This window comes from Trachinotus anak, unplaced genomic scaffold (assembly GCF_046630095.1).
Source record: "Trachinotus anak isolate AG129_WGS33_773 ecotype Australia unplaced genomic scaffold, CSIRO_AGI_Tana_v1 ptg000008l, whole genome shotgun sequence".
NCBI classification, from domain to species: Eukaryota; Metazoa; Chordata; class Actinopteri; order Carangiformes; family Carangidae; genus Trachinotus; species Trachinotus anak.
The window spans coordinates 20688071-20708043 of record NW_027273859.1 but is presented as its reverse complement, the minus strand read 5'-3'; the positions used below and the strand labels follow the sequence as shown (position 1 = coordinate 20708043).

General features: G+C 39.8%; 2 protein-coding genes across 3 annotated transcripts in view; one reads left to right on the top strand and one right to left on the bottom strand.

Moving 5' to 3' along the window:
- Positions 1–6609: 6609 nt before the first annotated feature.
- hsd17b3 (hydroxysteroid (17-beta) dehydrogenase 3) lies at positions 6610–16059 on the bottom strand. The gene is made up of 11 exons (XM_071483404.1): positions 15855–16059; positions 11281–11327; positions 10963–11038; positions 10715–10822; positions 10497–10564; positions 10005–10049; positions 9509–9543; positions 9302–9383; positions 9160–9225; positions 8860–9009; positions 6610–8736 (listed from the first exon to the last, which is right to left on the bottom strand). Exons 1-11 carry the CDS (start codon positions 16003–16005, stop codon positions 8581–8583), a joined length of 984 nt encoding a protein of 327 aa, XP_071339505.1. The 5' UTR covers positions 16006–16059; the 3' UTR covers positions 6610–8580.
- Positions 16060–17371: 1312 nt separating this feature from the next.
- Positions 17372–19973, top strand: part of ipo11 (importin 11) — a 116338-nt gene continuing 113736 nt past the window's right edge. Inside the window, exon 1 of one of the 2 annotated variants that reach the window (XM_071483400.1) lies at positions 17372–17506. The gene's annotated coding sequence lies outside the window, so the exon portion shown is untranslated. Of the gene's footprint in view, positions 17507–18210; positions 18231–19973 lie in introns of those variants that run through there. The other variant, XM_071483401.1, reaches the window with a different exon arrangement.

Genomic DNA, 19973 nt, shown 5'->3' with positions numbered 1-19973 from the left:
TTATTAACTTGTCTGTTACTTTATTTCTACATTTTCAATCCCACACCCAGGCAGAGCACTAATTTGTCAAAAAAAAAAAAAAAAATAATGCAGCTTCTGCTACTAAGGATTAATTTCACAATCCATTAATCAACTGGACTATAAAAGGTCACAAAACAGTGAAAAATGTCCATCACTAATTCCCAGAGCCAAAAAATGATGACATCAAATTGCTTTTTTCTGATGAACAGTTCAAAACATCAATGATGTAAGAGAAAGAAAAACAGCAAATTCTCACACTTGAGAAGCTGGAACCATCAGATGTTTGCCTTATGTGAAAAATTACTTAAGCTATTCATCATTTGTTAAAATAGTTGCAGATTTTTTGTCCACCAGTAAACTTCTTTTTCCATCTCCGATGTTCTATAAAAATATTAAAGTCTGTGTCGAAACTGTTGCTGAACCTGACATGATGTTAAGTGGATGATTTGACACATTAAACCAGCCTGCTGTTGGCAACAGTCATTATCGTTATCAGACACCATGAGTGCCACCCAGAACTGTTGGTGGCCCTGCAGAGATATCGTTTAAAAAACTCCAAACTAATGGCTGTTGCGTCTCTGTCACTCTGAACCCCTCGCTGCCTCCCACTACCCCTGAGAGTGTGCATATTGTGTAGATGGTGTGGTTACTCTGCGCAGTAATCTGATAGTCTGTGGCTCTGCTCAGTTGCACCTCAAATGCCCCTCGGAGTGGAAGCTGCTGCGCTATTAGTGAAATAACAATAAGCAGTAGGAAGACAGTGGAGCTGGGAGAGGAGGGGTTCCGAGTAGTATTCATACCAGTCCTTTTATCCTAACTCCCACACTACTACTTGATATGTGTATCATACTTTCCTATATCGAGGCACATCTCCAAAAATTGACATATCAAAGTCAAAGTTTTGTGGTATTGTGAAAATAATCACTTGTGTGTGTGTGTGTGAGATCGAGGGAGAGTGTGCATGCATGTACTGAACACCACAGCTGTGTTTGACCTCTTTCAGCTGCCGCACTGCAGTAAATAGAAACCCAAAGAGCTGCCCTGTGGAAGTGTTGTGTTTTCTTAAGCAGAAATGAGAAAGTGCTGATAGCTATCAATAAACAAGAGAAAGGACTACGTGCCTCAACAGAACACGCAGCCTGGTAAATAGTATTTGTGTGCGTGCGTATGCATGTAGACCTTGTGGGTGGTAGATCATGAATATCTCCACTCACACATACTGAGGCCACACATCTGTCACACCTGTTCAAATCACAGACAGAGGAGAATAAAGAGCTCCCTCTCATATCCCAACCCCAAACAGCTCCCTCTCTGCTTGTCTCTTTCTGTTTCACCCACAACTGAGATTTGTAGATCCCTATCGGTCTTCCTGTAGTCATAGTCTGGTTGGAGTGAGATAGCAGAGAGGCTTAGCATTTTACTGACAATGGAAAGGCTCACAGATTGACTGACGGTGGTTAGAGGCTAATGGAAGCCAGCTAACATGGCTCAGTGATAAACAAAGCTCTATTATCCTTAATGCTTACTGCAGGATTCTGACAAGGATCTGGAGTGAGACGTACAACCAGCATGAGTGATCAGTGACAATGTCTCAAGTCAGTCTGATGATTGTATTTTATTTTATTACTTGCCGTGCATGTTGCGCATTTTCCCACACCTGGGAGTGATGAGAAATACCACCAGAGAGACAGCGTGTTTTTCCAGTTCTCCCATTAATGTCTTTGTGTCAAGGACAAGGTGAGATGCCTGTTTATACTTCCTGCCACTATTAAGTGGGTGCATGTAAGTCTGTTATAACCTGCACAGTCAGACAGAGTGGCAGAGGGAGGGCCCTGGCCCTGTAGGTTTATTTGCAGAAGTCAGACTGTGACACCAAGTTTGATTTGATTAGTAAAAAGCTGTGAATGAGTGTTGACCCATGCCGACCTGGGGCTCCAGGCTCAGGTTTCCACACACTCACTCTGCAATGTGTTAAGAAGGTCTGCAAACCATCACTGATTAAGAACTCGCTCTTGTACAAATGGATTGAACATTAAAGTGCTGGGAAACTACAGGCTTCAAACCTTAAGTATTTAGCGATAGCATTAAGTGTCCGTGACTGAATAAGAAACATAAAAAGTAAAAACAAACACCCAAGCAAGTATAAAACATCTTTAGATGTAATTTCTCAAAGTGATAGTTCAGGTTGTTTGACATGGGATTGTGTGAGGTACTTATACATAGTCAGTGTATTACTTGCAGTAGATTCGGATTGAAGCACTCCCAGTTTTGAGAGGCAGCCAGGAGCACCAGCACAGAAGCCGAGCGATGTACTGCTATGTATGGGACCGGCCACAAGAAACATGTTTATCCATTTCAAAAAATGCCTTCATTCAGTGACTTTAAAGGGGCTGTTTGCAATTCTCTGCCACCATTGTTGTGTTTACAATATAACAGTAGTGCTGCCCTCTGAGCAGATTGGATGCCACAGTGACTCGCTATCAGAAAATTACAAGATGGTCCAGCTGGACCAGAGCTGGCTGGTTAACATGCTAACTTCAGCAGAAGAATGGACATGGTAGATATAGAAGGAAAAAAAAGAGTTTACATTGGCATTTCTTTCCACCGCTGGAGACAGCTCTTGGCGAGTAAAGAAATGAAATTTGATACTGAACTTACGTTTCTTGTAAACTGGCAAGTTAACAGCTGTTAGCTGCTGCTAACGTTGGCTATGTAGGTAATAAACTAAGTAGCTTATTTGAGAGTTTAACGCTCAATAATCGGCTAATATGCATCATCAGGACTGAGTGGGTGTGGCTTTCCACAGGAACCAAACAACAAGAAACTGTCATCAAATCCTGCTTTAAGCGTTGCTTCATCGTGATTGTTGCATGGGAGTATGTTTCTAACTTTACCCAACCCACTTAAAATTAGTGAAAAGAGCACACACTTATACAGAAAAACAAATATCGCTTGTGAAGTAGTCAAAAACGGTTTTAATTTAGGCAGAAAACTGTTCGTTCCCATCACTCATGGTAAGCAGCTGATAGAGAAAACTTCACAGGTCAATTGTAATTAAGTGGCTATCATTAAATGTATATAACTGACCATCGCAGGTGTTTACGAGCGAACAGGGAAAAATATTTCTTATTGACAAAAAAAACTTAAGGTGACTCAGCAAGCAAACAGCTTCATTAGGGGGGTACAGAGTCCTCCTGTTGTTACGGTAACAGGCTGAGGAGGTATCTAAATGTGAAAAAGAACTCCCCCTGTTCATTAGGAAATTACACACCATTTGCCCCTCATTCCTATCCAGTTACCCAGGCAACTCTTAGCTGTAATTTGGGTTAATTCACTGGCTCCTGGGCCCTTCCGTTCCCCATTGTGCCCCATCATAAAAGCGATATAACACAGATGCACACACACACACACACACACACACAGTTGTATAAAAATAAAGTTTCTTATGCAGTATCGCACTCAGTAAGAGAGGCTAATCCTCATTTTGTTTGCTTCTAGAAATAGGCTGCGTGTGTGAATATCAATGAATTGCACTGGAGGAGAGGTTGTGCAAAGCTGAGCTTAAATCTGTTCATTCCCAACACCTGTATGGAGCTCCGACAATGAGTACGTGATGTAATTCTAGACAGAGATGTACAGCTGTTGAAAATGCAGTGTCTTATTTCCAAATTTTGCACAAAGAGACACTTGTCCTCTCCGACCTTGTCCTGCCTTGAAGGTGGGAGAGACAGAGATGGAGGGAGGTCTACTCTTTTGCTCCTTTCAGAACAAAAGGAATGGAAAATTGTGTGTTTTCCCATGGGGTAAATATTGAGAGAGCAGAGATATAAATGTAAGGAAGAAAGGCTTTTCTGACCGGCCTGGGTCTCTGTTGCACTGCCAAAGGCCTGTGCGTCACTTGATCCATTGTTTAGTGTAGGGAAGTCTCAGTAAGCAAGCGGCTGCCTCCTCGCTCCAGCTGCAGCCTCTCTACTGTTTATGTTTGCAGGGCCCTTCGCCTTGAAGTGAGGCTATACAAGCAAAGCTTGGCCATATGTGAGCGCTGGGCCGTCAGAGAAGTCGCTGGCCTTTTCTTTTCCTTTTTTTAATCCATCTCTCTCTCTGAAACGCTTCCATTTTTTTTTTTTTACCCTTTCTCTTCCCTACCCTCTATTCTCTTTTATCTTCTGTACCTCTGTCCCTCTCCCCTCATCGTGTTTGCTTTCTCTTGCTGACAGTGCAGCCTCTTCCTGACAGCCTACTCTTTTGGAGAAGATGAAGGCTTGGAATTATCCTCTTGAGTTTCAAAGACCTCCATCCTGGATAGGAGAGAAGTGGTAGGTATTATTACTCCTGTAAAAAATAATTACCCCTAAAACTCCTGAATGAATCTCCGTGTGCTCAGCAACAAAGTTTGAGAGGCAAGGTGGTAATTATGTCACAGAAATATTTCAACTAGTGTAAATACTCAAATATTTATGCAGGGGTGTCATACTGACAAGCACATTCAGGAGATGGAAAACGCTCAGAGAGAAAGCCACTAAAGGAAATATGGAGTCAAAAATGCATAGTGTGTGTAATTGGCTATTGGGGTTTTAATATCTTTCCGATAATTCGCTCAAATATTTTTATTGGGAGTTCAGCAATATCCAGTGTTGGGGAAAATGGCTATCTTGATTCAACAATTACAGTGTTCGACTGGATTTTTTTTCAAGCATCAAGCTGAAGGAGTTCCAGTCTCAAACTAAAACTTCAACCTGGAAAATTATTTGTGAGAGTGGTGCGTATGTGTCTGCAGGTTAGCGGTCCTGACCTTGGCTCCTGGGTGGGCTGCGGTGGCTGTGTGCTTGTCTTGGATCATCTCTGGACCCTTCTGTTTACTTAAACAACAAGCAAGCAGTGTCCAGGGAGGAGAGAGGAATCACACAGGGAGCATCCTCAAAGGCAGCACCTCTCTCCTTTTCTATCCCCCCTGCACACAGACACACACATACACACACATACAATCTGCCCTGACCACCCACATAAGAAATGGCCATACACTGAAATGAAAACAGTGACTTTCCATTGACCCCTTCCTTAATGAATCTCTCATCTGCTAGAGGCGTTAGACATGTTGAAGCCACTTTCAGTTCATATTTGTGCTAAAATATGATCCCACTGATGGTAAAACCATTATTCTGCAAATTCAGAAGAGAGGCTCTTGCACACTGATTGGTCTGTAAAGGAAGAGAGCTATCTTGGCCACCTATAGCATGCTATTATTAAAGTAGTAATATTGACATATCATCTCTGAGAACCCCATCTGATGTCCAAGAGACTTTGAAAATGGTAAATTAAAAGGCATCATAATGTGTTTGCACCACTTAATTGCAGAGCACCGGAGGTGAGGAAAGTCCCGGCTCTTGAGGTAAACAACTTTTTCAGCTGCAGGTGACACTCACACGCACAGGCACACACACACACACTGCACAGAGTGTGGCTTTGAGGTAGGTAGAACAACAGGAACATTACAGAAACTCACCTCCTGGAAATTCCCAGCAGTGAGATTTTAATTACACATTTTAACAATAAAGACATTTTGATGACTTGTGACGTAATGTTGAATTTTGGACTTAGGTTTGTGTGTGTGTGTGTGTGTGTGTGTGTTTTCTGCCTACAGCAGATGCCTATTACAGTAATCAGAAGGCACTATGAAACCTTAACATTTTGTGCCCTCTAGTGGCCATTTTGAAAGCTACCATGCTCATAGGAGTATTTCTCATGGGAACCTACAGAGCGAACATGACACCATTTATGTGTTTTAAGTAAATGAATACATTTCAATATATCATCATAAACCTTGTTTATAGATTATTTCATAGAAACTCTGTAGGGTCTCCATTGTTCAAAGGATAAATTGTGTTGTGTGGTGTACAGATTGTAAAGTCCTCAGGGAAAATTAGTGATTTAAGATAATATAAATGTATTTATTTGTCTGTAGCCATAATTAACAGAAACAAAAGAGATCAAAATTGTTACACGTTCATAAAAATCAATAAAACGGACTTGACTTGACAATATTACATCTATATGGCCACCAAATTGCTGCACTTTTGCCCCAGAGATTATTGCTGACATTGGGAGTGATGGCTCAAAAATTATGTTTGAGTGATAAAGAAATTGTTTAGTTTAGGATCACCTTAGAATACACTAAGGGGAAGAGTTTCATATAAAACAAGTGTCCTTGCCATCAAGTTTGTTTCTTTGTAAGCTGCTTTTTCAGATCACAACCCCACTGATGTCTGGCTGCAGGCTGCCCCTCTAGGTTTAATTCTGATTCACAGATGAAATAATAGTAATTTATTACTGATGATAGCAATATTATAAAACAGTTGTATAACTGAACTTAACTGACCCTTAGTTTGTTTATTGCGTATCAACTTTGAAGAAGACAGTATCACATAATTTTGTCTCAAAATCTTCAAAGGTTATGTGGTATAAATTATTCCCTAGTTGCTCTATTGTTGTCACCATGTTGCTGCTAATGTCAGGTATTATAAAAAAAAATACATTAAAAAAGATAAATAAATAAAATAAAACAAAACAATAACAATAATAACATCAATCTGCAATATTAATATGTTTTTATTATCAGGTACTACAGTTTTGACCACCTTTGTTTGTTTCAGCTATACAGTTGCTGTAAATGTACAAACACTATTCAGTGGAAATGAAGAGCCAATCCCAGCTTTAAAGAAACAAGAAACTTAAAGGGAACAATAAAGCATATTCATGGGTAAATATCCATCAATTTAAAAAATATTTACAAAAATATATTCAGAAATGTACTATTCACATATCAATACCAAGAGACATGAAACAAAACCAGTACACCAGAGTATCTTTGAAGTATCACAAAGACAAACATATCATATTTACCCTGCCTAAAGAAGGTTAGATATTATTGTTCAGAATTCCATTATACAAAAAGCATCAGTGATTGCCTTTTCCTTTCCTTAAATGGCCTTTGGCAATTTTTCAGCTGGTTTGTCATTTCTTGTCTTTTTTTTTTTTTTTTTTTTTTTTTTTTTTTGGTGGTGTATTAATTTTTGTAAATGTTTTTTAACTCTCAATAATCTTCAGATGAGATAAATAAATACTTTTATTCTCATTTAAAGAAGACTTATTCTTTGCCTCTGTCAAACAGTCAGGCCAGGCATGGATTGTTTAAACTCAGGGTCACTTTGACCTCCCTCCTCTCTCTCTTTCTCAAACCACTTTCCCTATTCCCACGGGGAGGATCATTCATCACTGCTAACTAAACAGCCCAGTCACCACATTGTTAGCGATTCTTTTAGGTCAGACATCTCAGTAGCACTGACTAATTCAAATGGTTGCGTGCAGCTACTTCTGCAAATGTGCGAGCACAGATGAGGGAACGTGCTTTTAACACTGTACATCATCCTGCAAGCAGCAGGCTATCAAACCCTGCTCTCTAGTGTATTCTCATTTCTCAGCAGCCAGGTTGACGCTCATCAATTCTATTCTGCCCCCAAGTGGATTTGTGGAGATCAGACCAGTGACTGACACCATGGCTACGTCGTCTGGTGCTGTACTCATGGGATCAAATGTTTCCTCTGTTTCAGAGGGGAGAGGAGGATGCTAATGACAGTTGCAGGTGTGTTTGAGTGTGTAGGAGTGAGTGTGTGTGAGTGTGTGTGTGTGTGTGTGTGTGTGTGTGTGTGTGTGTGCATGTCTGACTTACAACATGATGTGTGTGGGAGAGACTGACAGGACTGGACACTTTCTTCAGTTCAGCGAATAAGGCGCCAGACTCATTATCACTCATATACCTCTTAGAGATTTATGACTATGGGGATTTGGGCACACACACATCATACACACACACAGAAACCTGTCAGCATTAATGATGAGCTACATTTGTTGAGTCCAAGAACTCAGCTTTGAAAGACATTAGAATCCATATTAATATTAATTTAGTATTAATGTAGTCTGAAAATATGAAGTAGTTTATTGCATTGACATGCCTGTCTAAACATGTACTCAGAGTGCTAACTGTATGTCCTGGGATGTTTATAGAAATAAAGTAATTATTTTTTAATTTGATGTGGGTGTGGTAGCTGAATGAAATGTCAAGACATGTTATGACTTATGTCTCATAAATTTCATCTGTCGTCAAGGAAGAAAGTCAACTCAGCATTCACCCTAAATTCAACAGCAACTACAATTACAGTATAACTCATATTTCCTACGTTGAAACGTGAAAGGAAATTTACACAAACACAAAATTCTATTAATGTCAATGCTTACAACAAAATGGAGCAGATGGATCATCAAAAAGTAAATAAGATCAAATACAATTTGAGGGAAACGTGCATCATTCATAAAGGTGCTTTCCTGAGGGTGGTTTAACCACAATGTTACAAAAGCTACAAACAGAAAGCACTATTGTATATAACAGTACCCAATAATACTTTCATGTATTTCATCACTATGTTCAAATGAGAAACAGAAAAACAACACCAGTTCCATGATTATTATTCTGTTTCCAGTGAGGGACATTTGACCCAAATGTCTTCATATTACTCTTTCATTTCTACCATTTCCAACACTTTTAGTTGCTGCAGTGATGGATGGCCTCTGCGCTACTCTGGTCTTGACATAGTCTTGTAGGCTTTGTTGCATAGACTCTGCATAGAGAACTTTGGGGGGAATAACCTGCAGTAACCAGCCCTGTATGCCCATACACACACACACACACACACACACACACACACACATAATCACAAAGACAAATTAATCACATACCATGTTACTTGCCATTATTTGACATTACCAGACGTTTGTAAGTCTTACCAGGACAATGTGATAGATACTGCCGTGTGTTTTGTCTCCAGCTCTGAGGTACTGCAGGGAGCTTTTTACAAAGTCTTCTGGTGACAGAGTCACTAAGTTGGTTTGTTGGTAAGATGCCATCCGAGTGGAGACGCCAAATGGAGCCACTGCCTGAGAAAACAAGAAGAATAGAGAGAAAGTGGTCACAAGATTTTCACCATTTGAAGAAAAAAAAAATCACTTGAAAGTAAAAAACAACTTATTCCCTCTTCTTTTAAATTTAAAGACCTTGAAGTGGAGTCTTAATAAGAATCAAAGTACCTGTATAATAATCCCTTTATCTTTGTATTCAGCTTGTAGACCTAGAGAAAATCTTTCCACAAACACCTACAGAAACATGAATTAGAGCGTGAGCATGATACAACATGATGTAGGAGGACTAGAGGTGTACTGGCGCACTTACCTTAGATGCAGTATACAGGGTGTACATGGGGAATGGAATACAGGCTACTCCAGATGAAATATTTACAATCACCCCTTTTCCCCTGCAGAGGCAGAAGTGAAAAACAATTGTGGTCTTACATTTGTGTCCAAAAACTCGATGTTAATCAACATATTATGTTTTCATTGTATTACTTATTACATCTAATGAAGAAAACATGAAGGAAACCTGTTCTCCATGCCTGGAAGGATTATTTTGCACATCTGGGGAAAGAGAAAATATGTTCAGAACAGGGGCGTGTCTACAGGTGGGCTGCCCACCCAGAGATAAGGCTTGCCCACCCAGAGGAATCATCTGCCCATCCAATGAAAACTCTGAAAAAAATCAATTTTTTGAGTGTTCCTAGTTTTCTGTAATTTTGTCATTAGTCATCATGACCAATAGGTCTGGGTGTGGGGCAGTTCTGCTCTTTCTTCATCTCCTCCACCCCCCCCCCCCCAACCCCCACCCCCCCCACCCCCTCCCACCCCCCAGCTATTTAGCAACATTTTTGTTGTTGCTGTAATTTTGTCATTGGTCATCACGACCAACAGGTTGTTTATCAAGTGCGTAAGTGAAAGACAGTGTGCAAGATTCTTTGTTTTGTTCCCAGTCAAGTATTTTTATATCTCACACACCTGTGACTAAGAATATTTGTTTGAAAAAAGTAAAGACATACTCTTACCTTGGCCATAGTTTTCACATTGCAGTTTATCACCTTCGTAATTGTCTGAAATCACAAATAAACATGGGGATATCTTTATTGATAATCAAGTAACAGAAAATGCTAAGGAGTGGATACAGGTAAGGAAACGAAGAAAGTGCATGTGCACATGCATGTGGGGGATGTGCTACATCTCCCTGCCAGTGGTTTCACATTACTCCATATGATACGAGGGGCAGAAATATGCCAAGATATGCAGCAATGTGCTGGCAAAGACAGGGAAAAAGACAGCAAGTGAACAGTTCATCCTCATCATAGTCACGGATGTAAGCAATGCTGGATTTGAAAACATAAAAATCACATTTCCAAATGTTTTAAGAGGAGGAAAATACATTCAACACACCTGATAGAGCAAAAAGGATACGCACAATGCATTTTGTTGAGTAACACTGAATGTAAACATGACTTTTTGTTGTTGACATGAAAACTTATATCTGCTGGGGCATCACTGACCTGATTCAGCTCTGCAGAATTAAGGAATTTGCAGGGGATGAAGCTGGGCAGCATGCCTACATTATTGACTGCGGTAAAGAAAACAGAAGATCCAATTTCATGGGGGAGAGGAATTAGCAGATTACTATCTTAAATGATAGCTGTTTTTTTCTTGTATTTGTTGTTTGTAGGAGCATAATATTTTGAAGATTACATGGAAGAATTAAAAAAAGGCCAACCTAAAACCCCGATGTTGAGGTCCTTAAGCTGATCCTCAATTTCACTGAAGATATGTTCCTGTGTGAAGTCTGTCACTATCACTTTCACCCTCTGTCCTGTTTTTTCAACTATGAGGAATGAAAATGTGAGGTCAGCTGCATACTGCACATTATGCACTGTTACAGATGACACATCACATATGTAGATCTAATCAATTTTTTTTTTTTTTACAGGAGATACAAGGTAAATATGGAAAGCAAGTTCTTACCTATTTCCTTGGCTACCTGGTCCAATGTTACTTTGGTTCTACTCATGATAATCACATTCATTCCTTGCTCAGCCAGCTAAGGGAAGCAATAGTGCAGTAACAGACACTAATTAAATAATGATGTGCAAGTTGCCAAACACAAAAATTATCACATGTGCAACTAAGGGGGAAAATATTTTAACTTTAATTACAAAGCATTTATGACTCATTTACATTTGAAACATCGTAATGTGTAGCAGGTGTTTTATCTTTGAAAATGCATTTATTGTGGTGTCCTGTACGCACAAGCAGTGCTTCTGTATTTAAGCAATCACTTACCGCAAATGCATATTCTCTTCCTATGCCTTCTGAAGCACCAGTCACCACTGAAACGGGGATGCAGGGGATTAGATTTATCAATGAATTCCATCAGCTGTCATATTTTCCTGTAGTTTCCACTCTAAACACCGGGGGCACTGTGAATCAGAGCTGCACAACCTAATCTCTCTTCCTTTGCTGTCAGACAGAGGAAGAGGATTGTGTTTTTTAATTTGTTTACACTATACCCAACACATCCCGTTCGAACAGGCTGTACTAATACAGCGTGTTCCCCACTTCTGATAAAGAATTTGTGGAGAACAAACAGGAACTGCTTGTTTCTGAGTGCTCACTACTCTCCCATCTCCTCCCAACCCTGATTACAAAGATCACAGGCCCTTTCACTATTTTCAGACATGGAGTGATAGGCATCCATATTTAACTGGGCCCAGAGTGGAAATTTAAGATTAAGTAAAGCCAAGAGGTCTTTGGATGAGATAATAAACATGAGAAAATACAAAGGGCTTGAGGTGACAAAACTCTAAGCTACGAGCTCTATAAAGTTCTCACATGTTGAGAATTGATTTCTTGCTTTGCTCTGAATTCACAGGAACAAACCAGCAGGGATGTTCTCTGGAAGGCAGTTAGCTCTGACGTACTGCCCTCTTCTCACTTTGGCAGCAACAAGTGTTGCAAGAATCAACAACTCTAAAATGATCACAAAACTGAGTTCACCTTTTGCTCAGTCCCGCCCCCTTCTGTTACAACACCTAGAAAATATGTTTGTGTGCGATTTGAGTGTCTCTTGATATCCCTGTGCCTGGTCCCTCAGACAAACAAATGACGCCTATTTTGCCTCTCTTTGACATCATCTGCTCCTCTGCCCCGACTCCAGCCACAGCTCGTTGTTCCCAGGCACCCATGTTCTCCTCAGACCTGCCGTCCCATTGCTACTCACCAGCTGTCTTAAGACTGTCATCCCTGTCCTCACTTACCTGACTGCACCACCCATTCATACACCTGCTCACACTTATATTTAGCCTTGTAATTACACAAGTTATGGTCCTGATTATGGGCTCTTGGGGCATTGTGAGGCCCGCATCCCTGCCTGCTTGCTCACCTGACTGATTATTTACTCATCTGCCTGTAAGCTTTGTTCTCGTCGTCATTAAAGTATCTTCACTGAATCTGCTTGCCTTTGTGTCTGTGTTTGGGTCCTCCCTTCCTGTACTGTGACCAACAATTGTGAAACTATTGAAGAAATTTGATGTTGATCCAACATTCCTTCATAACTACATTATCTGGTTACTCTTTGTTCCAAACATAATTGACAAGTTGGTTGCCAAGAAGCTGTAGGTGGAGAACTGGAAATAATTGGTGAGAAATCTTTCTGACAGCTTTCTCTGCCATCAGCACAGTATTGAAATTGCTTTCCCCTCTGTTACAACAAGATAGATACTCTATTCTTATATTTCTAGACTCCTAAGTGTTGCCTGATTGTAACAACACGGATATTAACTTTTTATTTGAGTTGCTGACCATGAGCTGGGGACTTTGTTGCCTCTCATTTCCTGTCATTTCTGTAGTGTCAATATATAAAGATTTACAATGCCCAAAAAATAAAAGTAAAAAAAAAAACCCATCAGTAATACAGTCATCCACTAAAGGTCCAGTCTGATGACCTCAGCATTGCATATTTGCATCATTCTGATGATGTAGTTTTGCTGTAAGAACTGGGGCAGTTAGCAGCCAAGTGCAGAGCAGTTGCAATGATCATCAGTACCAACTTGCTCCTAATACTGTTAATGTGAAGAAGCTCAAGTAACTCTGGGTCATGCTCATAAACAAGGGTATAAGATAAAGATTGAGGTTGATGTCTGCACATCATCTGCAGTGCTGTGTGAGTTTATTGGACTGCTGTGGAGGGAAGTCATTCTGAATGCATGGACCTTATACCAGTTCATCCATATTCCAACACTCACCTACAATCAAGAGCTTTGGCTAGTGACCAAAATAATGAACCACATGCTTCTCTCTCCAGGTGCCTGGGCTCACTTTTAGGGTCAGATATTTGGAAAGAACTCAATGTAGCACTGCACCTCAATCACATTGATTCTCCTTGGGCATCTAATCTTGATTCCTCCCTGAGAAGGTACTTCCAGCTGGAAGATTTCCTGGTACAACCACAACACAATGGAGGGATTATCCCCCGCGTATTACAAATTCCATCTCACTCAGCAGTGTCCCTCAAGAAAAGCTGGGAGATGCAGCTGAGGAGAGAAACATTTGGACCACTTTGCTGGTCCTGCTGCCATCAACCCAAATTGAAGTTTTTAAAAAATGGGATGGATGGAATACAATATAAGACAGCTGGGAAATCTTTCTGACATCTTGTTAGCTGAGCACAGATTTAGTAGGTAAGACTGCTACTGTATAACTTTACCCATGTGCCACCTATTTGCCAATAAGTGACTTCCATTGTTAATGTTACTGGTTTATTCAGATTATTGGAGCTGCTCAACAACCAAACACTTCATCTTTTTTTTAAATTAGTCATCAGTCCAAGCAGTGGTTGAAAGATGTGTGCTGGTCGTCATTTGTAACTAACATTGTGTCATGTTTAACAATAATGGGAGAAAATTGGATATTATTAGACCCAGATGCCCCTGTTGACATAGTATGGCAGAAGTACTACATTACAGGAAATACATTCTCAAATAGTTATATAACATTGGGTTATATTATATAATTGTGATGATTCAGAGTCAACTGGGTGAGCTAAATGAATGAGTAGGCAATAAAAATCTTTCAGACCACTTTTGTCTCAAACATGAATCAGCAGTTTTCCTTTATGCAAATGAGTTCTGTGAACTGAAAAGGAATGTTGAGGCATTTCTTCAAAGTGAAAGAGATACAGATACAATGGTCCAGACTCCTGTTCATCCATCAATGTTACATAAAAGAACCAAAAAGTCTTTAAAGACCTCATTATCTTTTCCAATATAAAATAGATATACTACAGGTTTCATTTTATTTTAATGGTATTTTATTTGGTTCTATTTGGTGCCAATTCAAGACAATGTTTAACACAGTTTCTGTCCATTTTGTGTCAGTATGAAATAATGAGTAAGGTATTAGGGTCATGAGGGTTGCAAGGGGATCAGAAAGTGTTTCTGGCCATGTTGAGCCAAGACTCAATGACATCTGTCCAGAATGCATTGGGTCCACTTTGTGAAACAATATTGTTCTTGTTCTTACGGTTACTGTGTGCTGTGAGACGAAACCTTACAAATAACGTCACTGCTGAAAATAACCATTCAAATGAAACATTCAAGACCAGTTTAATTATTATCACAAGTAAAAGATCTGTGTAAGATTTACAGTCCTTCCCTGTAGTGAAATCCTGTTGGTTTTTGTATATTTGGTAGTCAACATAAATGTGTTAGTTGACTAAGGCCATCATAAAAAGCAGACAATCATAGTTGCTAGTGCCAAGCTCGTTCAGTAGTTGTTACCTCACTGCACAAGGAAATGGTTGGAGCTAATTTATTTGAATACCAGTGTCTAAATTAATATTCCCGACAGCAGTCCTCAGTACTGACAAGACTGACACATGTAAGCATAAAAACTGTAAATGTTCCAGTCAAACTTTTGACTGCTACTGTATATGCTGTCTTTGGTTGACCCATGCACCATACATCCCAGACCACTTGACATTGAAAAGACTACTCAAAGGAGACACAGACTCATGCAAATGTGGTTTGAAATTGTCAGGACAGAAACGAATGCACAGGGATGGGGTTTATGCAGGCTAGAACATACTGTTCTGGCTGTTTTTCCTGTGCTGGAAAGGAATGAAGTGGGCTTTTGGGAAAAAGAAAAGATCAGGCGAGTATTGTGTGTGTTTTTTTTTTTTTTTTCTATTTTCATTAGGCTTCTTTTAGCACTCAGTCTTTTAGGAGACTGAATAGCCTCTTAAGAAGATGCCAAAGAACATGCTAAAGAATATTTTGTAATTTGAGGAGTAATTACAGGGAGAGAGTCAGTGGGGCGAGCCAAGGCTGACCATGAGCCCTCAGATGTAGTTAGGTGGGGCTTTTCTCAAGTTTATAGGAAGGTTAAAAATCAGATTTCCTGCACCAGCTTGTCATCCTTAATCCCCTCTGTTAACTTAGACTGAAGACACTGCACTGTAAAATGTTCAAGGAAAGAAGGGCACTTAGCACATGATTGTGATCTTGTGTAACAGTGAAAAGTCTGAACAAGTCTAGAACTGGAAAGGCTTCTTCATCCTTTCCTTTTTTGCTGCCATAGCATGCACAGGCACATTCTGACATATGTTACTGTCATAGATTAGTGAACTCATATGACTATAATAGTCACATATAAATACACAAAAGTAGTGTTTTATTACGTTAAGTATTAAAAATGTAGTTATGACTTAGACTAACATCTAAATTGTCCTGATGCTACATATCCCATCTATCAAATTCCTACCATTTATTAGTCAGAGCATGATCTACTGTAGGTCTGATACAGCACACACACACCCACACACAAACAAAAACACACATATGCATACACACACAGCTCACCTGCCCATTCTCCCATAGAAGTGAAGAATGTCTTTGACAATGGGAAAAAAAGGTTTGGAAAAAGCATCCTACTGAAAAGCAGCAGTTTTACTCCATAGTAGACAACAACTGCAGCACCAAGCGAAATGAAAAAGAGTTCCATTAAATCCATGCTTGTCTGGTGCTATAAATTCCTGTTTTAAACCTCTCTGTGTTTGTGTCTGCTCTGAAAGAGAGTTTTTAGTTCAATGCTTCACTAAAAGTAAAGAAAGACAGAAAGGGGGAATTGCCTGCTGGAGGACACTCCCATTTCAAGAACAACAGGCTTTCACTCTACCTCTGACTTGCATGCACAAACTGACTCCAAACACACACACATACAAACTGTAGATGCTGTATCAAACCACAATGCTATTTAGCTCCTGAGTTTCCATGTGAAGCATATCAAGAAAGATTTCTTAGAAACCCATTAGGAATCCAGGGGTAGTTTCAGAACCTAAATAGCATAATCTTTTGCTTTGCTAAGTATAATGGTAAGTATACATACTAGATAGTACTTTTCAAAACAGTGGTACATAAGTACAAAGTACTCACTTTTAGTTGTGAGCTGGAGCAGCCAATAGATCATTGCTAAAAATCTCAGAAACTGGAGCCCACAATGAAACCCAACAAGCAATTTAAGTTAAGTATTTTGAGAATAGGGTTACTCATACTCAAACACAAAATAACAAATAGAGCTGCAATGAGCCAATAAAACTTTTTTTTTAAAGCCTTCTGAGGCAAATCTTGGACCATTTGACTATTTTCATAGAGGCACACAAAGATTTTCCCATCATCTTCAGCACTGCAGTATCTGACTGAATACTTAGTACAAACTGATCCATCTTTGTATTGGTGTTGGTTCCACTATGGCAAAATGAAAGTGGATCCAAAAAAGAATAGTTTTTTTAACTGTAATTTTCTTGATTGAAAGACTTGAAAGAGCTTGATGACTATAATTTGTCATATTTTCTCATCTGATCTCCTCCCTTTCACCTGCCTGTCCTTGAGGTCTGTCTGGGGATTAAGAAAATTGTGACAGGTAACGTTCCCTATTTTATTTTCATCTTAAAGACCAAATAATTAATCAGTTCAATCAAGAAAGCACCTGGCAGTTTAATCGATAATTATTAATAATTGTGAGTTTCAGCCATTTTTTCACCTCAAAATGTATCCATGTCTCCAATGTAGCTCTAAGAAATTGAGTTTCTTCATGCATAGGAAGCATATCATTTCTGAATAGAAAAAATAAGTCTTGAGTAATAAAAATTGTTGAGGATTATGGCATTACAGTCACAAACACATTAAATTAGATTTATGAAAATAAGATTTGGTTAACAAGAGAATAAGCCTGAGGGAGGATTAATTAAAAAAGCCAATCATACTTTTATGTTTGGTGTTAATCTGTTTGTGTTAAACGGATTAATACCGACTGATGATGATCTGCTCCTGTTAACCTGCAGCTGCCTCATGGATGTATTATGCACCGCACACGTCATCAACATGCGCCGGCCGTGTTGCTCGCGCCATTCCTACAAGCGTGTGTTTCCATCTCTCATTACATTAACACTGGCAGAGCTTTAGTAGCCACTGTTACAAGCATAGATTCTGCTTTTCTGCCGTCATTCTTTTAGGTGAGTCCAGTTTTATATTTATCTGTTGCTCGATCACCAGACGAACGGTGTTATTCGACATCACGGAGGTTGTCGACCCTTGGTTTCGCGTTGAACAAGTTTAGCTTGCTAGCTAGTACAAAGTTAGCTTTGGTGTTTTGGGTATGTACGATTTGGGAACTCAGTGTGGCTCGTTCCCATTAGCGAATGGGCGGTTGTTGTATTTTAATGATAAATGACATGCAGTGAGGGGCACTAAAACGAGCTGGATCACACTGCGAATATTTCAGAGCTAATGAAACTCAACTGTGATTCAAAATGGTTTAAGTGTAACGGTGGTGTTGCTGCCTCACTCTGACCCTTTACCACTAAGTTTGTTTTGGTTCTGCGCGCCTCAGAAACAAACCCACTTCACAGACACGTAACCTGGCGGATGTGATTGTATTTCTGTGCTATGTACTCAGTTGTATGTCGTTATAGGGAAAGGATAACTTAGCTTTAGTCCATTCTGACGTAGCCACATGAGTGTTGACGTTTTATTTGCCACGGCTAACGCTATCAACGTTTCGCGTCCATTAGCCCATAAAGTTATGCTGCCGCTAGCTTACTTGTTCACTCAGCGTTTGACGACTAGCTAGTGTTAGCGACAGAGGCCGTGGCATAAGAAGCAAACAAGACGTGAGCTGGCTAACGTCGGGTAAGACCCCCAGCACGCCGCCTTGACTCGACAGGTTCGTTCACACAGGTGCGGCTAAGATACAACAACAATACCGAATTGTCAGTGTTACCCCGTTAGCAAGCTACCTGTTACACGTTTAGCCTGTTTGCTCTGCAGACCGTCATAGCAGACCGTCAACAATGTGGTGAGATAGTGTTCAGTTCTCCCCTGGTAAAAAAAAAAAAAAAAAAAAAAAAAATACAGTGTGAAAGGTGAATGACAGGTGCACAGATGCGGCATGTTGCGCATTAAGTAGGCTACCTCGCTTAAGTCTATATGAAAACAGGCGATAGGCCTTTTTTCCACGGGACATTTTTTATATGTCATGATAGGAAAAGCATATGTGTAAATAATGAAATGAAAGATGGATGAATTCCTTCTAGCTCCACTGTTTTCAGGGTCCTGGTATCAGGCATGCTGGCTTACTCTCACAATGTCAGGGCTTACTGGGACACCAATAGAGAGCAACCATTGTGAATGTTAGTAGACACAAATGTGCTTCTTCTACCATGACAAGTCAAAATGTCTGTGGTGAAAGAGGCCAGATCTTACAGATGTTACAGTTCTAGTGGGCAGCTAGAGAAGCAGCACCAACAATAACTGACCGTATTACTACTGTATATGGGTGTTGTATAAGTATCCTCTTTCATCAATTAAAGATGGTTAGATAGACTCCATTTTAAAACTGACAGTACCATCATATGGGAACTCTGGGCAGACTGTTGCACACATTACAGCATCCCCAGAACCCTGCGTTTCTGGCCAAATTCACTGCATATGCCGGGAAGCATGTGTGCATGAAAACACTCAGATGAAAACTTGGGTATCCCAAGCCAATCTGCAGAGTCAGTGTTAGCAGAGTTGGGTAAAAAAACCCCACAATCTATTTTAGTTTATTTTGTGGCATTTTGCATGTGTACCCCATCTCTTTCATGTTTAGCACATGCAGGAGAAGAAGAGAAAGCCTGTCTAAATTTCACCCAAAGCTTTGTCCCCTAAATCTATGAGTGTTTTTTTTTTTTTTTTTTTTTACCAAATTAATGGCAACTGCTTCTATTACATTGCTATTAGAGTTCCTAATACAAGGTAGAAACTCTGTAATACTTATCAATATGATAACAAAAATCAAAGAACCAAACAGGAATAGAAAGAAACAAAACAGTATATCTACTGGTGAATTCTTTTTTTCTGGAACAAAGCCAAATAGGTGAATTTGCATGAGTCAAAGGTAGCCATTGCTTTTACTTAGCTTCAGGGTAGATTTTGCTTCTCTTTTCAATTAAATAATTTATAAGGACAATAATATCACAGACACTAACTTATTTGGTGATAATGATGCCAGACTCACAATGCGAAAAATGTTAACACTGCTCAGCCCAAGGCATATTTGAAAGTTGTAATCACTGAGTATTTTAACATGCACATTAGTGTCTGTATTAGTCCTATCCTGCTTCTGACAGTATTTGAGGTATATGACATGTACATGGAACATTAAGATACCTGGTTAGTGCACACAATTCTAACATTATCCAGGTTTCTGATCAGATGTGTCATTACAGTCATGTCTATGACTCCACCGCTACCATCATCTCTTGGTCATTTCTGTACCAACTGAAGTAACTCAGTATTTTGCCAGGGTTGTAACGCTTCCGAAAAACTGAGGCTGAAACTGCGTCCACGATGTTGGGTCACAATACCGGACGACGGAGCTGCCACCCTCAACACACGCCATCTGCACACATGGCAGAGATAGTTCAGGAACCTTGAATA

Coding starts and splice junctions, on each gene's coding strand:
- hsd17b3 (XM_071483404.1), bottom strand. CDS start 16,005: ATGGATTTAATGGAACTCTTTTTCATTTCGCTTGGTGCTGCAGTTGTT. Junction 9,384..9,508: donor CTTCCAGGCATGGAGAACAG/GTTTCCTTCATG, acceptor CTGCCTCTGCAG/GGGAAAAGGGGTGATTGTAA. Junction 9,226..9,301: donor CCCTGTATACTGCATCTAAG/GTAAGTGCGCCA, acceptor ATGTTTCTGTAG/GTGTTTGTGGAAAGATTTTC.